The 17,019-nt window shown below is 45.2% G+C and overlaps 1 protein-coding gene across 1 annotated transcript in view; it reads left to right on the top strand.

The window, feature by feature from the left end:
* LOC147747172 (cytosolic carboxypeptidase 6-like) overlaps window positions 1-17,019 on the top strand; it is a 1,837,485-nt gene that overhangs the window by 347,477 nt on the left and 1,472,989 nt on the right. Inside the window, exon 2 of the mRNA XM_086925077.1 lies at window positions 5,879-6,001. Coding sequence (XP_086781203.1) covers window positions 5,879-6,001 — 123 coding nt within the window. The remainder of the gene's footprint in view (window positions 1-5,878; window positions 6,002-17,019) is intronic.

Raw genomic sequence — 17,019 nt, 5'->3', positions numbered from 1 at the left:
ATGGATGTCGGCCCCGCCTCTGCCTCTCATTGGCTAGCTCCATAAATGGAGACTAGCCATTGGGAGACAGAGGCTGTCAATCGCGCTTTCTCACGAAAACGCGATTCGGGGGCGTTTCTGGTGCTTTTTTTAAGCCCCGCCCCTTTGTCCCGGGCCGCGCTGCGATTGGCTGCCGGCCCGGGACACCCCCGTGACGTCATTCCCGGGCCGCGCTGTGATTGGCTGCCGGCCCGGGACACCCCCGTGACGTCAGCCAATCACAGCGCGGCCCGGGACCTGACTTGTTAATGAGTGGTGTTGGTATCCCACAAACATGTATTTAGGGCGGCTAGCTAGCCCTCTGCAATGGCTAGCATGATCAATATGTTCAGTTGCTGCTTTTGGCTCCAAGAAGAGTGGGGGAGGGGGGCATGGATGCTGAGTTTACATTCATCGGTCCGCACTGGCACCAGCCCGGCGGGACTGCTGTCTCCGTTTGTGAAGTTGCTGCGTTGCTGTGCTTCGCCTCTCTTCCATTTCCCTCAGTGGAGATTGAAGCATTGTCCCCCCCCCCCCCCTACCGTCCTCTCCATTGTTTCCACACGGAAGTCGCCATCTTCCCTCCATCACTGACAGAACTGGGCTTTTTGATTCCCGCCGCATGTTTATTCAGCGCGAGCCGCTGATGTGTCATTACCTTCTTTGAAGATTACGGGCTTTAAAGCTCCCTTCGCCCGCTCGCTTTATTAATGGTAGGGAAACTTTTCTTTTTTATCTTTCAAGATAGGTCTGCGCGCCCTGAGAGAGGCAGGCTGCCTTTTTAACTCGGGATATGGATGGGGCTCAGCCTCGCAGGGCAGGCCGGGCTCCATCCGTCAGACTGACCACATAAGCCCGTGTATTGCAGTTGGCAGCCTCGCGCAGATTTCCGAGCCATGAGTCACAGCCATTAACTTTATAAAAACCCTCGACCCCCCTCTCCTTCCTCAGCCTTGCTTTCCTGCAGTTTAAACGTCGTTAAAAGGTGAAAAATAACAGCACTGAAATAAAGTGTATTTTCCAATCAATGTGTTCCTTAACCAAACTCAGACATGACTCTCTGAGAATACATCCTATCTTCTCCACTCCCCCCTCCAAACTAGGTTACCTATAGCTCCTCCCCCGCCTTTTCTCTGCATCTTGCCCCTGACCTCTGGTTCTAGTTTCTGTGAATTCCCTTTCTGCTTTTTTTTATATGTCACCTTATATTTTCCTCCTCCTGTTCAACTGGCTCGCCCGATCTCCAAGTCTCACTTTTCATAGTGTTTTACTAACTCCATGCTCCCTCCACCTCTCCGTTTCTCCACCTCAAGCCACCTTTTTCCCCATCTCTACTTCACAGCTCCGAATTGAGAACCACGTGTGTAATATGAGTCCCGAACTGTAACGAGCTCTGAGAGAGCCTCAAACACCTCATGGGAATTTGGGAAGCGCGCCCCTCCTCCAGACGATTTATGTTTTAAAACAAGGCTGGCTAAATGCTGCATCTCGCAGCCATTTCCCCCAATCATACTGCTTTCTAATGTATACTCTCTTCCAAAGTGGAACTAGCTCTGTGCTTTAAGGATGTGAAACACGGTCGGTTTTCATGACCAACATCAAATGCACTGTTCAGAAGATGGCGTGGAATTGACATTAATTTTAGTTCACTTCTCACTTTGCAAAGAGATCGATGCCGAGTAATAACAGCTGACATCTCTGCTGAAAGGAGGAGAAAGGAGAGCCGACCAGACAAATCGAAAATGCAACCAAATAAATCACTGGCCACTTTCCCGGGAGCGGAGTCGGTTCAGGCATGGCCAGGAGAAGGGGCGTACGAGCCTGCCTGTGGAGGGGGCTGCCGGGGAACAGGGGCAGAAGCCAGAAGGGGCACACGAGCCTGCCTGTGGAGGGGGCGCAGGGGCACCACCACCCCCACATAGAGAGCTAAATAAAGGGGACATCTATCGTGTCTGCTGCCGCCTCCGTGACCCAGTTCAACTCTGTGTATTTTATTAAAACTAATGTAAGGCACCTAGATGTATTAAAGACCATTCATTCTGAATGAACTTCTACATATTAATGAATATAGTAAATACATATTTAGTTTATCCTAATTTATTTGTATTTAGTCTAGACGAACAATATAACTAGCTAGGGTACAAAGAAGCGGGCGAGTGAAAAAATGAGTTTTGGTGCAAATGAGTACTTTTTCTGTAAAGAAAAGGTCAATACCACCTTTAGGATCTGAGGCGAGTGATTTAAAACATGTACAATCACACAGGTAAACATGACACTGTGCATGTAGGAGATCTTGCTCTCAGTGCCTCGTTGCTATAGTGTCCAGGACCCGTGTAAATCACTTTTTACACCAGCACCAACCCAGCCACCAAGGAACTTTTCAACCACAAATCCACGGAGGCCGGACCCTGGGAACACAGGCCTCGTCTCTGCAGAGCCGATCCCCCTCCCCCCTGCTGCAAGACTCCTAACCAGGGGTCATGAAAGGATGGTCGTGGAGTGCAGGACCGGGTCACTGTGTCTACCCGGGTTCTAAACATATAAACATAAGCAAAGCTCTGATGCATTTAATGAGAGGGGCAACCATGCGCTCTGAGGCAGCTGCAGGGCCTCCCAGGGCTCATGACATCTCCAAAATAAACAGCATGGCTCTTCATTTTCAACTATATATCCATCTATATTATCGAGGAAGAGAGAGGGCAAGTTATCCAGGTTAGGTGAGATTCTTGATCAAGCAAACTGTATACACCACAGTACACCCCCCACATAGAGTTCTCAAGAGGGCTCATTGAGTCAAACTGGCACTGACATCTGCTGCGACCTGCAGGTCACGGGCTGATATCCCAGCAAGGCCAACTCAACCTTCCATTCTTCCGAGGTTGGTACATAAAGTGCAGTTTTAAGAAGATGTTGTTTTACTGATTTTCTTGCATTTATGAAATGGTTACATCCCAACTTCAAATGTAATATGCAGTTTCGGAGAATATGCAGTATCTGAAAAGCCGTTCTTTCAGCTCTCAGCGTATTCTTAAATTGAGTAATAACACCTGTTAATCACAGGAACGGACAGGCTGCAAAACTGTATTATGAAACGTATATAACTGAGGCAGTAGACACACACAAACAAGGCAAACGTGAGTACATACATATACAAACAAATCAATAAGGTAATTACTTTGCTATTACAACGTTAAAATTAACGTCGAAATCTCCAGAGCAGCTTCCTATAATTTTCCCCATTTTTAGTAGCAGAATAAAGTATTTAAACGTTTTTCTTTTTGCGGCCTTCTATACAAAAAAAAATCCAGAAGCTTATTTCACCCCTGCGTCACAAATCGGGCTGGGTGAGAAAAATAGCCACCATCAAAGCCAAAAGACAAACAGGGACTGAAACCATTAGTCTGACACAAAAAAATTGCCGATAAATTGATGTATTAGTCAACCGATTTAAGTGTATTTTCCGAACCTAAAAACAAATAAAACTCTTCGGCTATACCATATCGTATCATATTTTTCTGTTTTCCAGTATAGAGCATTTTGTATTACTGTGGACAAATAGCGGCTATTTTATTCTATTACTATTTGCACAAATTGTCCTGCAAGAAAATATTCCTAAATATGATGGGTGCAGCGATTCGAGACACTTTTAATGAGATATGTGTTGCCTCGCTCATCATATGGAAAATATATACAAATGTTAGAAGTGTGAGGCAACACTGGAGTTCCACGGTGTTTCACCTCCTGCTCGCGCGCAGAGTCTCAATGCAGCACCTGGGCAAAAGCGTAAAATCGGCACAGTAAATCCGATTTCCGTATGTTGTTTCTCCAAAACTCCGAATTGCTGTTACTTTCATGTCCCCTAATAACCAGGATCCCAGGCAGGTCATGGTAATTCTGGTGCGGGGAAATAAGGAAATGATCACGGGTCACGAGGTCCTCTCTTCTTTCCCTGGTGATCCTTTCCTGCCTGTCTTCACTCCATCCCCATCCTCTGCCCGCCGTTGGCTCTCTTCTCTCGTCCTCTTTCCTATCTGTCCCTCGCGTCTTTTTCACCCATAAGACTCCCTCCCCAGCTCCTCCCAATTCATCAGTCCCGTTCACACTTTTTTAAATGTCCCCCTACCTTCCCTCTCTTCTGCCCTCACTCACCCCTCTGCCCCAGCCGTCCCCTCTCGCGTTTCCCCTATATTTCCTTGTTGGTTCCCCGCTCTGCCTTTCCCTCTCTTTCTTCTCCTCGCACCCTACACAGCTCAACCTCCTCCATTCGCCGTCCCTCCTGCCCGCTCACCGTTGTCCTCACACACTCCTCTCCACTTCGGATGCCCCCTCCTTTCCTTTCTCCCTCCCATCCTCTCACATCCTCCATTGATACATTGTACTCGCCCTATCTTTCTTTTGCTTTCCTCTTCCAAATGTACCTCTTGCCCTCTCGGCTCATTCCATGACCCGCCGCTACCCCTTTACTCCGTCCCCTTTCCCTCTCTCTCTCTCTCTCTCTCTCTCCCTCTCTCTTGTGCTTTCTCCACATCTTTCCCTCTCAGCTTTCTTTCTTCCCTCTTACAGTTTCGGTTTCTCTCGTTCTCTCACTCTCTCTCCCCTCCTGCCGTCTCTTTTCCTCTCACCCCTCCTCTTTCCTCGCTCAATCTGTGCCCCTCGTGTCTGCTCTCTCTGGTCACCAGAAGAGACAGCGCCTCCCACCGCCGCAAAAACGCCCGCCATAGAAAGAGCGCAAGGGACAGGAAACGAATAAACAAGGGAAGGAAAGACACACAACCAAGAGTGGAACACTTAAAGCTGCTCCAGAGAGGGGGAGCCGAGCAGGTCCGCCTGGAAATGTACATGTGTAGAGACACTTCCTCGGGAAGGTCCCCCCTCCCCCCGATCAGACCCTTTCAATTATTCAATAGCTAGAGCAGACCAAGTGACTGCCAGGTGCAATACATCAGGCTTAGGAAGGGCTTTCATTAGATTCGGAGAGATTCACGCTGCTCTCTCCCTCCATCCCTCCGCCCTCACTCCTGTGTGGGTGGCTCTGTGTGTGTGTGGGCGGCTCTGTGTGGGTGGCTCTGTGTGTGTGTGTGTGTGCGTGTGGGTGCAAATGCAATAGGTCTCACATTTGCGAAAGATTAAGCTATTGGCATTGTAAATGACAATGCCATTTATTTATCTGTTTTCAAAACCAACACATAAATAAAAAAAATTGTCATTTACAATGACAATAGCTCTAACTTTTACAAAGGCGAAACCGTTGCATTGTAAATGCTTGTTTTCTGTTAGCTGTCGAATTCTTTTTTGCTATCCTACTGCATCTGCCTGTACCTATTTTTCTTCAGGGGTGTTTCGGCGCATGTGGGACAAATCTGAATATCACACTGCCACACATATTTGAATTTCCACACTCCACACTACATTCAGTTTGGACATAGTTCGGGCGTTTTGGAGCAAACACCTGAAAATACTGGCATACTTCAAACATGTATGTTTCTGAAAAGTCATAAGTGATCATTTACTATAGTTCTGAAATGTATGCCTTTTTTCATTTGTGTTCCAAAATGTTGTGAAAATCAGAACAGAATTGTGTTTCCTACTGGTATTTTTTTGGAACCCAGCGTTGATCGGTATGAGCGTATTTCAGCAATTACAAACTCAAATCCAAATTTGGATCCAGGCATAAATACATGCTTGTTTCGATTATTGGTAGGACCTGATCTGTTAAAATGATTACTTCAGTAGCTTTTGACTGTAATGTGTTCTTTCTGTGTTTTAGAATCACATAATAAACCTTAACGTATTTGCCAATTTTTGTATAATTAAAAAGGGACGGTCACAACTATATACATTTTGTTTTGTCTCACGTCAGGCAGTGGAATGGCAACTGAGGACATCATCGCGGGTAACGTCAACAAGCTTGCAGTCTTTCCGCCAGGCTATTGTGGACTGCCTCGAAAAGGACATCTCGTACTTGATGCCTGTTTTGAAAGTGGTAAGTGCATATAAAATTGTTCACATGATTGCAAAAATAATACTCCTCCCTTTATTAATCCCTGGCATTTTCAAAAACACTTCTTTCAATTTAAACCTGTATTCTTTGCAATAGCTCTCTTGCGGCCACTTCTCCCCCTGTCCCAGCTTGTTCCTTACCTGCCCTCCTCACCTGACCTAATGCTCCTGAAAGGGCTCCGGCTGGCAAAAGGGGATAATCAGAGTGATTACAGTCACCAGTGGAATTGACTCTGTCTCAGTTAGTGGATCATCAGACGATTGCTCTATGTTCCATCGTGCACAACAAGAAATATAATTTGAGCGTGATTTGTTGTAAAGCACTTATATAGTCATGATTATTCAGGAACATGTTTTCATATCAGAGAAAAGTAAAGGAAATGTTTGTGGAAATCATCTTTTTCAGTCTGAGCATTTTAAAAATCATTGTTTGTGACGATTTTGTGGAAGTCAGTGGCCGCCCATGAAGGCTCTATAAAATAAGTGGATTTGGTGTTAGTGATTGCACGGGTTGCCTTTTTAATGACTTCACTACTTTTGGCATCAGAAGAGTGATTATAGTTACATCAGTACCAGGGTAATGAACAATTTAATATTAAAAAACAATCTTTAAGTATTTACCAAATCCCGTCGCGGGCAAACATCCCTGTTTTTGCCTGATCTCACATTGAGGATTTAGATGCTTCCTTTGAGGTAGAGGTAACCTAGCCGGGTACTGTTTCAAAGACACGCCATTGTTCTTCTTGTTGTATAGGCAATTCTGCTCTATAAATATATGCCTTTTCATAATCCCTGACCATCACATTTGCATCAATGACTTTAGGAAACCTTGGACCGTATAAGGCCTCTGCACATTAGCCCCATGGCGGATTGACCAGACATTAGTGTTTAAAGGTTCACACTGAATTCAGTCATAGTCATGCAGATAATCATTTATCTGGAAAAGAAAAAATGGTTTTATAGATAATGAAGAAATCAGCCAAGTGACAAACTATATATAATCAGCCTAGATCATACGTAACCTACTAGTCGCATGTTGCTAATTGATTACTAAAATAGGGGATGAAATAGGACCAAATTCAGCTGATGGGTTGCAAATTTGCGTCTGAACAAGAAATTCAAGAGGTCAGCCTCGGAAATAGACTTGGAAAGAGATGATACTGATGTTGATAAGTGTGGACTTGTCTCCTACTTTATCATACGTTTGTTCAGGCAAATGAAATGTACGCGCAGTCTGTTACGAAAGCAGCTTCTCTGCCAGAGAAGGAGGCATCAGTGCTGTGGTGGAAGCCTCACATTCCATAAACAAACAATTTCCTCCCTGTGGAGCACTGTGTCTTCTAGAAACCATGGAAACTCTGAAAGAACCACGTCTATGCCAGCAGTCTCCAAGATTATAAAAATAATAATTTCCCCAAAGATTACAAGGTCTCTTGTTTAGACAAGCCAATGCCAATGTACAAGCAACCTGTGATTTGTACCTTTGGCACATAGTAGACCACTAGCCTCTTCCCTTCTGAGACATGGCCAGGAAGAGTATAGATTTATACTGAGTTCCTGGAAGGAGGTGACAAAGCTGCTGAGGACTAGATGCCCTAGAGACAAAACTGCACCGACCATAACCGTGTTCGCCATTGGCAGATGAGGTTCAGGACTTAAGGTAAAATGTATTCACTTGCATTTTCATAGAAAAAAACCTTTTTGAACCTTTAACATACAGGATTTTGTTGCTCTGTGCAGACAAAAGGTTGCTCTACTTGCTAATGCTGCTGTTCGGAATCCTGTCATCGTTTAAAAGCGCCAAGCACTTTTCAATCCTTCATCTCAAACCTTCAGCGAACACCCCACAGTTGAAAAGGTGATACTTCATGGGAAAACTGTACTCACCCTTGGGCACAGGCAGCTGTTGTGGCACTTGTACATGGCACAAATGCCATCCCAGTGATGGTGTTGTTTCCCTTCAAGTTGATCCACATTGTTGACTACTCCTTTCTGTGACCAAGACAAGGCTATATGTTATACCTTCCACAGAAGCCACACACAATGTGACCTCTGCCTTGATAGTTGTTCCATTATGGTAGAGGAATGTTGAGAGGTTCCTTATCTTTAGGGTCACAGAGCTTGGACCACCTTGGGACAAGCTATAACTCACACTACCTTCTGGCAAGAATAAGAGGGTGAAACTTATGACTGAGTATTCTCTGTATACCAGCAGTGCTCATATTGTCGTGTGCCTATCAATCAGGATCACATGAAGTTTCTCTGGGTTATTCAGGAGGTCCAGTATTACCAGAACAGGATTGTGTCATATAGCCTCAAAGCAGCCCTAGGAGTATTTCCAAATACCTGCAAACTTTCAGAAGCTGCAAATGGTCGATTACTACCTAAAATGTGAAGACTACCTTAGAATGACATTTTCCAGAGAGTTGGCTACATCTGATCTAATCCAATTTTTTTAAACCCTCCTCAAACTTAAGTTCATGATGAACTTCCCAAAAGTGTTTCAGATCGCACCAAGCAGGATTAATATCATACAGACTAGTGAGGACAAAAACATGACACCGTCACAAGTCACCAAGAAGATCGTCAGCAAACAACTGAGCTGCTTCCTCGAAGAGAACAACACCATGGACCAATCCCAATCTGGATTCCGCAGAAACTACAGCACCGAAACCGCCCTCGTCGCCGCCACCGACAATGTCAGGACCCTGCTGGACAACCGCAAATCAGCGGCCCTCATCCTCCTAGACCTCTCGGCCGCCTTTGACACCATCTGCCACCGCACCCTATGCACACGCCTCCACAACGCGGGGATCCATGACAAAGCCCTGGACTTTATCACCTCCTTCCTCACTGACAGATCCAGAGGATCTGCCTCCCTCCATTCCGATTAGAAGCCACCAAAATCACTTGCAGCGTACCCCAAGGATCATCCCTCAGCCCGACCCTTTTCAGCGTCTGCATGTTGCCGCTCGCCAACATCTTCCGATCACACGACCTCAACATCGTCTCATACGCCACCGACACCCAGCTAATCCTCTCCCTCACAAAGTACCCCGCCACCGCCAAGACCAATTTCACGAAGGAGTGAAGGCCGTTGCTGAATGGATGAAGCACAGCCGCCTGAAGCTGAATTCTGACAAAAAGGAGGTTCTCATCCTCGGCTCCGCACCCTCTGCCTCGGAGGACTCCTGCATGCTCCGAAAAATCTACAGATGGATCCCCACCGAAACCAGAATGACGGTCACCCAGACCCTCGTCACCAGCAGGCTAGAATACGGCAACACCCTCTACGTTGGAATCATGGACAAACTCCAGAAACAACTTCAATGCATACAGAATGCCTCTGCACGCCTCGTCCTCGACATCCCCCGTCACAGCCACATCACTGCCCATCTGAGAGACCTGCACTGGCTCCCCGTCAACAAGAGGATCACCTTCAAACTCCTCACCCACGCTCACAAAGCACTCCACGACTCCGGACCAACATACCTCAACAAATTACTCACCTTCTACACTCCCAACTGCCAGCTTTGCTCCGCTTACCTCTCCCTTGCCACGGTCCCACGCATCCACCGTACTACCACCGGTGGCAGATCTTTCTCCCACCTCGCCCGCAAGACATGAAACTCCCTCCCCATCCACCTGCAACAGACCCAGAACCTACTGCCCTTCAGGAGACTTCTCAAGACCTGGCTGGTCGCGCAGTAGCAGTGTCTCCCCTCTACAGTGTCCCCCCTCTACAAATGTATTGATTAATTGATCATTTCCTAACCAATCATGGAAACTCCAAACCTCTTCCTACAGTGAAACTCTCTCACAGACTAGTGATTCTAATACCCCTGGGACTCCACACCTCCCTAATATGAGTAGCATCTCCATGCCAAGAGTAAAACTAGATATATTAATTTAAATACTTGGGCACTTGGATCAGTTCCTGGACAGCCAGTCCAAACCAATTGGTCCACTCCATGTACAATATCCTTAGGTCTCAGTCAAGATAGATATGTCTGAGAATGAATAGTGGGGAATCTGAAGGTGCCTGTCCATAGTCAATTCATGCAATATTTCTGATAATCCCTCCTTTTAATCCTGCTCAAGTGGAAGGCAGTCCTTTTGCTTCTCAAAGTATGCCTCCAAGTGATCAGTTTCAAGGGCATCAGAAGGACAATGAATAGCATTTTAGCCCTTTTCCATGTGATAACAACAGTGGCATCTGCTCACTACTGCTCTTTTGACTGTGGGATGCTTAAATGCTGGACTGGTTGGGAACTTTTGTGTATGCCTTTTCTCCAACTCCCATGTTTTCAAACATCCTTCAAATATCAAGGAGAGCTCAGGGTGCTTGGTCGTTCCAGAGCTTCCAACCTCACCTGCAGCGGTCCTTAAATATCCTGCATCCCCACAAGTGAGAGGCAACCTGGCTTTCTCTCATGCAAGGCCTTCTGTCCATGAACAGGAAGAGAATTATCCATCCTGTCCAACAATTGCACGCCGTTGTTCCTTAGGCACTAGACTTGTACAAATAGACCAATCACAAAGTATAAATAAATTGTGATGCCCCAGGGTGTTCTCACCCTGGCATCCTTTTAAAGGTTATTTTCTAATGGGCACAGTTTTACTCATAGTTTAATCATATTTGATACAATGCTAGGTAATTACATTGTATCATTTTGAATGGAGATTTTGTGTAGGGAATGCATTAAAAAAGCAGGCACATTTATTAGACTAATCGTGAAATATAGATAGTAGATATGACTTTACTAAATGTTCAGTAATAGTTACATTGCAATCCACATGCATGGCTTGATAGAAAATGAGATTTCTCTGTGGTGTTAAATGTTATTTTACTCATTTTATAAAGTAGTATTAGCAGCCATTCTTGGAAAAGAGGTGGCGGAGTAGCATTCATGTACAAAGACTTTTCAAACCTTCAGGTGCAAGAATCCCCATCTCCTCTTTCTCTGCTTTTAACATTTGACCACTGAAAATTGTAGTAGGAGTGGATTTCTCTCATCTAATTGAAGTCATTTATCACCCTCCTGGCTATGACAGTCAATTTACAGTGTTATATAAGTTGTTCAGTGAAACCTCCACACTCCAGGTGAAATGTTATTGTTATTGTATGTGATTTGAGTATTCAAATAGATGTTGCTTGAACATGAAATACCTTGAAAAAACAAGAGACAAGATGTTTTTGGCAAAACAGGAACAGTTTGTTTAATTAAACAGTGCAGCCAGGAGAACAGTTACAGGCACAGAGTCTGAGGATTGTCTCAACCTACAATCGATCTGAAATGGGTTTTTGCACAATTAATTAAATGTCATAAACAGTTTTGTCGATCCTTTTTTGGTAAGGAATGTCTACTGCTTTCTGCGGAATCGTAAATTAATGTATCTGATAGGAAATCAAGGTGGGCCTCGACCTTACTTCGACACAATGCGGCCAGTGAGTAATGTGTCCAGATGTCCGGCATGGGGGCGTGTGATCCCTGCGTGCACAGTGTTTACTGTGTCCTGATTGGCTATATGCTCCTAACTCTATGTGGCATCTAATTTTATGGTGTTATGGTGTTCTGGGAGAGCACCAACCTCTTCAGCCATGTGTGATTTTACTAGTGCCTATCTCCCTGGACCATTGTGGTGTGGCTGCACCTATCTGTGGAATTGATCTGGGATTTCCTGTTCATGTGTTTGTCTGCCGAGTACGTGCCAGCCCACCTTTGACCTGTCAATCAGTGACCTCAGGCATGAGTCTCGGAGTCTGCCTGACTATGTATTTCTGAGTCAGGGTTGAGCGGAGTTCATAACAGACGAATTTGTTAATAAAGGTGTGATTTCGTCTTTATAAATAAATGTATTGCTATTCATATTAACATCGGCTTACTCAATATTAACCTTGATGTGACTCGCTCTGATCTTTTTACATCTTTTTAAATCATTAGGCTTTAAAATGCTAGTTGGTAGTCGGACTCCTTCAACAGACCCCCAATTAGACATGATTTTAGGTTTTGATGTTAAAGTACAAGATTTGTATGATAAAACCAGGTGCTGGTTACATACTTACATTTGAAACATAACTATACCAGTGAAGGAGCAGCATTCCACGTTATAGACTTACTCTGGAAACCCTGGCCGGTGGATCTTTGTTGCCTGCTTGAAAGTGTGGAGGGAAGGAAAAGTACATATTATCATTACAGCCGCTCATGTTACTGAAGGAACACAGACTCCGGATCCAAAATTAGTAAGTTTATTACAAAGCCAAGAAAAGCTGAACATACACACACCTCAAGACAAGGGTGTATAAGTATATGGGGACTGATATAAAGCCAAATCTACGAGCTAAATTTAGGCAGTGCAACATGCACAAGAAGACCAATTCCAATATCAGTACGCAGAAAATTACGGTGCCAACATCAATAGCCTTCTTCATATGAGGTTCGTAAATAAAGAGCATTAGTCTGTCCCTACACTACCACTATCATGACATCCCTACTTAGCATTTCCCCGGCAAATTCCAGAAAAGGTGTCAGCACGTGAAGTCTTCCTAAGTCAAGTCAAGTCAAGTCAGGATTTATATAGCGCGCTACATACCCATAGGGTCTCAAGGCGCTTGAGGAAGGGGGGGGAGTTACTTGTCGAATATCCAAGTTTTAAGTTGTTTTCTGAATGCTAGGTGGTTCTGAGTAAGGCGTAGGTGAGTGGGAAGAGAGTTCCAGGTTTTAGCTGCCAGGTAGGAGAAGGATCTACCTCCCATGGTGGCTTTGTTGATGCGAGGTACAGTGGCAAGGGCTTGGTTGGAGGATCGTAGCTGACGGGAGGGTGTGTAGAAGGACAGTCGTGTGTTGAGGTATTCGGGTCCAAGTTCGTAAAGTGCTTTGTGTGCGTGGGTTAAGAGGCGGAAAGTAATCCTCTTATTTACGGGGAGCCAGTGGAGGTTTTTCAGGTGACCAGAGATGTGTTCTTTACGCGGGATGTCTAGTATGAGCCTGGCTGAAGCGTTCTGGATGCGTTGGAGTTTTTTCTGGAGTTTTGCGGAGGTACCGGCGTATAGGGTGTTTCCATAGTCCAGGCGGCTCGTGACCAGTGCATGAGTGACCGTTTTTCTAGTTTCGGTGGGGATCCAGCGAAATGTCTTTTTGAGCATGCGAAGAATGTTGAAGCAAGATGATGAGACGGCGTTGACTTGTCTGGTCATCGAGAGTGAGGAGTCCAGAATGACGCCCAGGTTCCGTGCGTGGTCCGTCGGGATGGGTGCTTTTCCAAGGGCCTCTGGCCACCAAGAGTCATCCCAGGCGGAGGGGGAGGTGCCTAAGATGAGGACTTCTGGTTTGTCTGAGTTAAGTTTCAGACGGCTGTGCTTCATCCACTCGGCTACTTCTTTCATTCCTTCGTGTAAGTTGTTTTTGGCGGTGTTAGGGTCTTTGGTGAGTGAGAGGATCAGTTGAGTGTCATCAGCGTAGGAGATGATGTTGAGGTTGTGTTGGCGTGCGATGGCTGCGAGGGGGCTCATGTATACGTTGAAGAGGGTGGGGCTGAGTGAGGATCCTTGTGGCACGCCGCAGATGACTTCAGAGGCCTCTGACTTGAATGGAGGGAGCCGGACTCTCTGAGTTCTTCCGGTAAGGAACGAGGTGATCCATTCCAGTGCTTTTCCTTGGATTCCGATGTTTCTGAGGCGCTGTAATAGGGTGCTATGACAGACTGTGTTGAAGGCTGCGGAGAGGTCGAGGAGGATGAGAGCGACTGTGTCTCCATTGTGCAATAGAGTTCGGATGTCGTCTGTTGCTGCGATGAGTGCGGTCTCCGTGCTGTGTTTGGCTCGGAAGCCGGACTGTGAGGAGTCGAGGGATTTGTTGCTTTCGAGGAAGGTGGCGAGCTGGTTGTTGACAGCTTTCTCGATGACTTTGGCCGGGAAAGGAATAAGCATTAAGCTAAAGAGCTCGTTCTAAGATGCTCTCTTCTCTCAGGGCATGGCAGAAGTCCCCGGACTCAACACATAACCGTAGGTCATACCCATCGTGATATCACATGATCACCGCATCCAGCTGGACACCTACTCGTAGGCAACTTTCCATGCAGCAACAGTGCTCCCAGGCACTTGCCTGATTACCTTTATTCCCAGACCTTCTCCAGCATGAAAGAGCACCGTCCCACATTATCAGTGTTGCATGTTCAAATATATCCTCTCCTCCCGTAGCCTAGCTCCTAAAACAAAAGCGTTATTCTAACTAACATGGATGAATTCCTCCACCTGCAACAGAAATGTGAGAAATAACAGATTCTACATCCGCATGAATTCTGCTAGTAACCCATCTAAAGAGCAACAGGGAAAAATCACATAAAAATTCATCACATTAAATCTTTCATCAAATAGCACATGATTACAATGTCAATGTCATCACTTTGTACAGAATTATACCTATCACTTCACTTTACACATTATTACATTACACAATCTAATGACCAATTGTTAACACAACAAATCATTACATGTGTAGGTGCAAACTACTTGTGATTACCCCAACAAATGAAAGAGCAAAATCGTGCTCCATTAGTCCCCCCCCCTCTAATGACTAGTATCATCACAATCATTTTCATCTCCCTGTAGAAAGAACTGACCTAAACAGAAGTGGTAGCCAGTCTTCCCTGTCAAAACCTTTCTAGGAAAAATCGCGCTCTTTCACCAGAATACATGGCAAAACATCTTAGGAGTGGATTCATAATTTTAAAGTGGTTTTCTGAGTGGTATGACAGGTTTCAATCAGTACTCATAATGGACGAGTCTCCAATGAGTTTACTAAATCAAATTTAACAGTAGCGTTTAGAGCAGCTTCAAATATTTGTCTCAAAGAAATGGAAGAGATTGTTAATGAATAAAAAGAGGGGACTAATTCTTTTCTTCACTTCTGACCATCTGCTGTTGAAACAGGACAGCCATAGTTTGGGAAAGGAAATTATGCTCAGGCTGCGAAGGCCACAGGTAACTCTGCCAAATTCAGCACAGGATCTAAAACAAGCATTGACAATGCAATAGGTCTCGCATTATTAAAGTTAGAGCTATTGGCATTGTAAATGGCAATGCCTTTTATTTATGTTTTTGCTTTTAAAACATAAATAAAAGGCATTGTCATTTACATTGCTAATCGCTTAAACTCTCGCAAAAGTGAGACCTATTGCATTGCAAATGCTTGTTTAAAGGACGCCCCAGACACTTCTTCCCCAACCTACCAACCTTCAGCGATAGGACAAAACTGCAAGCTTATCTTAGCAAGTCCATACCTGAATACAGCGTGCTTCGAAGAGCAGCACATGCGCTGCTCAGGATCGACATAAAAAATCTCTGTTTTAATAGCATTATACAATATGGTCGGGTATACAGGAAAGAGCTGGCAGTGTTGGATAGTTGTCAGGTGCTATTCATTCGTTTTTGTGTTAAGCGCTACACATGGAACATTGTTTAATGTAATTGATACCTAGTGTTAATTGGTCCTTTTTTCAGTGACTTTGTGTGCATGCGTGCGTGTGCATATATGTATGTGTGTGTGCGTGTGTGTTTATATGTTTGGGTTTGTTTGTGTGTGTTTGTATGTATGTATGTCTGCGTATGTGTGTGTGTATGCATGTGTGTGTATGTATGTATGTGTGTATGTATGTATGTGTGTGTGTGTGTGTGTGTGTGTGTGTTTCTCTGCAGATTATAGGTTCACATCTCTGCTGGGCAGCCTCTGCATTTCATCCTTTGGTGTCATTCTCCCTCTGACACGTCATTGGTTTCACACGAGTCTCACTGGGGTGAGAGTGCTGCAGGAGAGTATCAGGGGTACTGGGTCTCTGGATGACAGTTTGTGTGGAATAATGTTTTTACTAGAAAAGTGCTTTAGACCGATGACCCCAGAGCCTGCTCCCTTCCAGTGTGTGGTGAGATTTTTAGGATGTGGGGGCTCTGAAGCGAGAGAAAGACTGGCAAGCAGGGGTGGGAGGGACACACGGGGAGGTGGGCCGCAACAGCCACAAAAAGGGCCGAGACAGATCAAAGGAGAGACATGAGGGATGCACTCAAGCAGGTCAGATAGAGTGATGGAGTGACCCAGCAGAGAAGAGGAGGAAGGGAAGGCTATGCTCGTGGGAGGCAGAGGGTGAAAATTGACAGGAATAGATGCGATAGACAGGGATGGAGAGAAGAGGGAGTGAAAGGGAGCGAGAGGGAGGGAGGGAGGGTTTGGAGAGAGGCATGTGGCCATTCAAGAGCAAAAAGTCAGGCTTAAAGTTAAAAACAGGCACACGCACACCCCGATACTGAGGGGTTTATAGAAAGGCAGACCAGAACAGAGGGAAAGAAGTACAGGCAGATAGAATGGCAGTGAATGCAAAGGTATTGAAGGGAAGACAGCACAGAAGCGGAACGAACAGGGCAGAGAGGAGTGGGAGACAAGCAAGAGCTAGAGGGAGAAGGGCAAAGCAAGCAGAAAGAAGAAAATATATGCGTAAAGAGGCAGTCGCAGACTGGAGAGACGCTTAGAAAAAGACAGACATAGAAGAGAGAAAGGGATAAGCGGGAAGAGAACAAGACAATGGATGAGCTATAGGTTCTACTGATGGAAAGGAAATGCAACTAGACGATCCCTATAAAAAACGAGTTTGTCGTTTTAACAAATAAAACAAAGGTAATTTTACCTCATATGCTCAGAACACAAGACACTTATCACTAGAACAGACTCAGAGACAGCGCGCAACCAAGCTTGCTCCCCGAAGAGATACTAATCACTCAGACATGCTCAGAGTACGACAAGCCCAATAAACCAAAAGAAATTCTTTTTAACTAAGAATGAGCTCAAAATTAAAGCTCAACATGCAACGTGATGTATTGGCAAAACCAGGATTGTCCGAAAGCCACGCATAACAGGAAATTAATTGGTAGCTACGCCATTTATTAACATTCATAATTCAACGAAACGCCATCTGCATTGTGGACATCGGCAGGGAAAGCAGAAAAAAAGA

The sequence above is a fragment of the Lissotriton vulgaris genome, chromosome 1_1, assembly GCF_964263255.1.
Source record: "Lissotriton vulgaris chromosome 1_1, aLisVul1.2, whole genome shotgun sequence".
NCBI lineage: Eukaryota > Metazoa > Chordata > Amphibia > Caudata > Salamandridae > Lissotriton > Lissotriton vulgaris.
This window is presented reverse-complemented; position numbering and strand designations above follow the sequence as displayed.